The sequence below is a fragment of the Colobus angolensis genome, unplaced genomic scaffold (assembly GCF_000951035.1).
Source record: "Colobus angolensis palliatus isolate OR3802 unplaced genomic scaffold, Cang.pa_1.0 Scaffold250, whole genome shotgun sequence".
NCBI lineage: Eukaryota > Metazoa > Chordata > Mammalia > Primates > Cercopithecidae > Colobus > Colobus angolensis.
The window spans coordinates 1,106,714-1,109,876 of NW_012115711.1; the positions used below are offsets into that span (position 1 = coordinate 1,106,714).

General features: G+C 41.3%; 1 protein-coding gene across 1 annotated transcript in view; it reads right to left on the reverse strand.

The window, feature by feature from the left end:
• The window catches only part of PHF8 (PHD finger protein 8), a 114,388-nt gene that overhangs the window by 28,273 nt on the left and 82,952 nt on the right, over window positions 1-3,163 (reverse strand). Inside the window, exon 18 of the mRNA XM_011946592.1 lies at window positions 525-620. Coding sequence (XP_011801982.1) covers window positions 525-620 — 96 coding nt within the window. The remainder of the gene's footprint in view (window positions 1-524; window positions 621-3,163) is intronic.

The window sequence follows — 3,163 nt, forward strand, 5'->3', positions numbered from 1 at the left end:
GTTAGCCAGGATGGTCTCGATCTCCTGACCTCGTGATCCGCCCGTCTCGGCCTCCCAAAGTGCTGGGATTACAGGCTTGAGCCACCGTGCTCGGCAGAGATGGCCTTTCAGTATAGGTGATAATCTTGGACCTTATAGAGCTCAACACTCAGCAGAATTTCCCTCCTTGACAACAGAACTACCAGAGCACTGGGATGATGGTATCAGAACGTTCTCAGAAGCCTCAGACTGCTTGCTAAAATCTGTTCAAGGTCTTCCTTTTATCTCAAACCATATAGTATCAAATCTAACATGCTCCATTACCTCTGAATTTATTGGACTAATTACATAAGCTCTGTGTCTTATTAGTCATTTTAGCTCCAGAACCTAACACAGTGCCTGACACACAGCAGACACTCAAATGTTTGCTGAATAAACAAATGAGTGACTGATTCAGGTCTTCTGATATTAAATATCCCTCCTACCTCAAGTCTATTTTTCCCTGACCACCCCTACAGAGTTTAAGAGACAGAATACTAGATTACCTTTAGGACTCCATGGAGCATCATCTGAATTCTTCTTTTTCTTGGGTCGAGATTTCAAAGCTGGGTCATCATCGTCAGACTCCAGCGAAGGATAGACTGCAGGGAGAGGGGAAAACAGGGTAAAATGAGATTTCATCCAAAGGGTGAAGACAGAATGACACCTACTCCAGCTCCTACCCTTCCCCTAAAAATGTACCTTTTACTTAATCCATACTCAACTCCAAGAGTCTCTGAATGTACCACATACATCTCATGCCGTTCTACTTTGCATCCTTGCGGCAAATGTCCTTCTCCTAGATTCACCTAATTCTGATTCATTCACCCAACATCCATTTAGTGAATAACTTCATGAGTTACTTTATTTACTCACCCTTCAAAATTCAGCTTTACATTTACTTTCCACAAGAACTCTTCCCTCCCTCTCCTAAACTGATTGAGATGCCTCCTACTTGGCTCTCCATAGCATCCTGTGCCATCCCTCTACTGAAGCTGTTATATAGTATTTAAGAGCTGATTAGTAAATCTGTTGCCTCCAATTTAACATGAGGGCAGGAACATGTATTATTTATTTCAAATTAAGGGAGCCTACTAACACAATGAAGCGTAAGTTCTCAGTAACTGTTTACTACGTGAATGAAGAAATAAACGGTATATGCTTAACGCACACAAAGGGAACAAAAAGATCACCTGGGCTGAAAAAAACAAACAATTCCATCAAAAAGTGGGTGAAGGATATGAACAGACACTTCTCAAGAGAAGACATTTATCCAGCCAACAAACATATGAAAAAATACTCAACATCACTGGTCATTAGAGAAATGCAAATCAAAACCACAATGAGATACCATCTCATGTCAGTTAGACTGGTGATCATTAAAAAGTCAGGAAACAACAGATGCTGGAGAGGATGTGGAGAAATAGGAATGCTTTTACACTGTTGGTGGGTGTATAAATTAGTTCGGCCATTGTGGAAGACAGTGTGGCGATTCCTCAGGGATCTAGAACCAGAAATACCATTTGACCCTGCAATCCCATTACTGGGTATATACCCAGAGGATTATAAATCATTCTACTATAAAGACACATGCACACGTATGTTTATTGCGGCACTGTTCACAATAGCAAAGACTTGGAACCAACCCAAATGCCCATCACTGATAGACTGGATAAAGAAAATGTGGCACACATATACCATGGAATACTATGCAGCCATAAAAAGGATGAGTTTGTATCCTTTGCAGGGACATGGATGAAGTTGGAAACCATCATTCTCAGCAAACTAACACAGGAACAGAAAACCAAACACCACATGTTGTCATTCATAAGTGAGAGTTGAACAGTGAGAACACATGAACACAGGGAGGGAAACATCACACACTGGGGCCTGTCAGGGGGAGGGGGGCTAGGGGAGGGATAGCATTAGGAGAAATATCTAATGTAGATGACAGGTTGATGGGTGCAGCAAACCACCATGGCACATGTATACCTATGTAACAAGCCTGCACGTTCTGCACATGTATCCCAGAAAAGTAAAATTTAAAAAAAGGAAAAAAGAAAGAAAATATGGTGTGTACACACAGCAGAGTTATTATGCAGCCTTAAAAAAAGGAAATCTATCACATACTACAACATGGATAAACACGGAAGATATTAGGCTACGAAAAAAAGGCCAGAACAAATACTATACAATTCCACTCTTACAAAGTATCTAAAGGTGTCAATATCATAGAAACAGGAAGTAGAGGCCGGGCGCAGTGGCTCATGCCTGTAATCCCTGCACTCTGGGAAGGCTGAGGAAGGTGGATCACCTGAGGTCACAAGTTTGAGACCAGCCTGGCCAACATGATGAAACTCTGTCTCTATTAAAAATACAAAAGAGTAGCTGGGTGTGGTGGCACACACCTGTAATCCCAGGTACTCAGGAGGCTGACGCAGGAGAATCACTTGAACCTGGGAGGCGGAGGTTGCAGTGAGCCAAGATCACGCCACTGCACTCCAGCCTGAGCAACAAGAGCAAAAACCCCGTCTCCAAAAAAAAAAAAAAAAAAAAAAAAAAAAAGAAGGTGGTGACCGGGGGAATTAAAGTGTTTAGGGTTGAACAGTTTCAGTGTTGCAAGATGAAAAAGTTATAGAGATCTGTTGCACAACAATGTGAATATACTTAACAGTACTGAACTGTACACTTTAAAATGATTAAGACGGTAAATCTGTCAAGTCTAACAGAGCTTAAAGGTAAATAACGGAAAAAAGATGGTAAATTTAATGGTATTTTTTTTTACAAAAAAAAATGCGCACGCACACACACACGAAGAGGGTGCGGGGAGGGAGGAGTGACACCACTGATAATGGAGTAATAGGGAGCTCCAAGGATCTGTCTCTCCACTGAAACAACCATCAACCTGGCAAAAACTGTCAGAACAACTTTTATGGAACTCTGGAGTTCAATAAAAATCTCACAACAAGAAAGGGGGTGATTAACAAAGAAAAAGGCTGCTAACATGCACACGTATGTTTATTGCGGCACTATTCACAATAGCAAAGTCTTGGAATCAACCCAAATGTCCATCTGTGACAGACTGGATTAAGAAAATGTGGCACATATACACCATGGAATATTATGCAGCCATAAAAAAGGATGA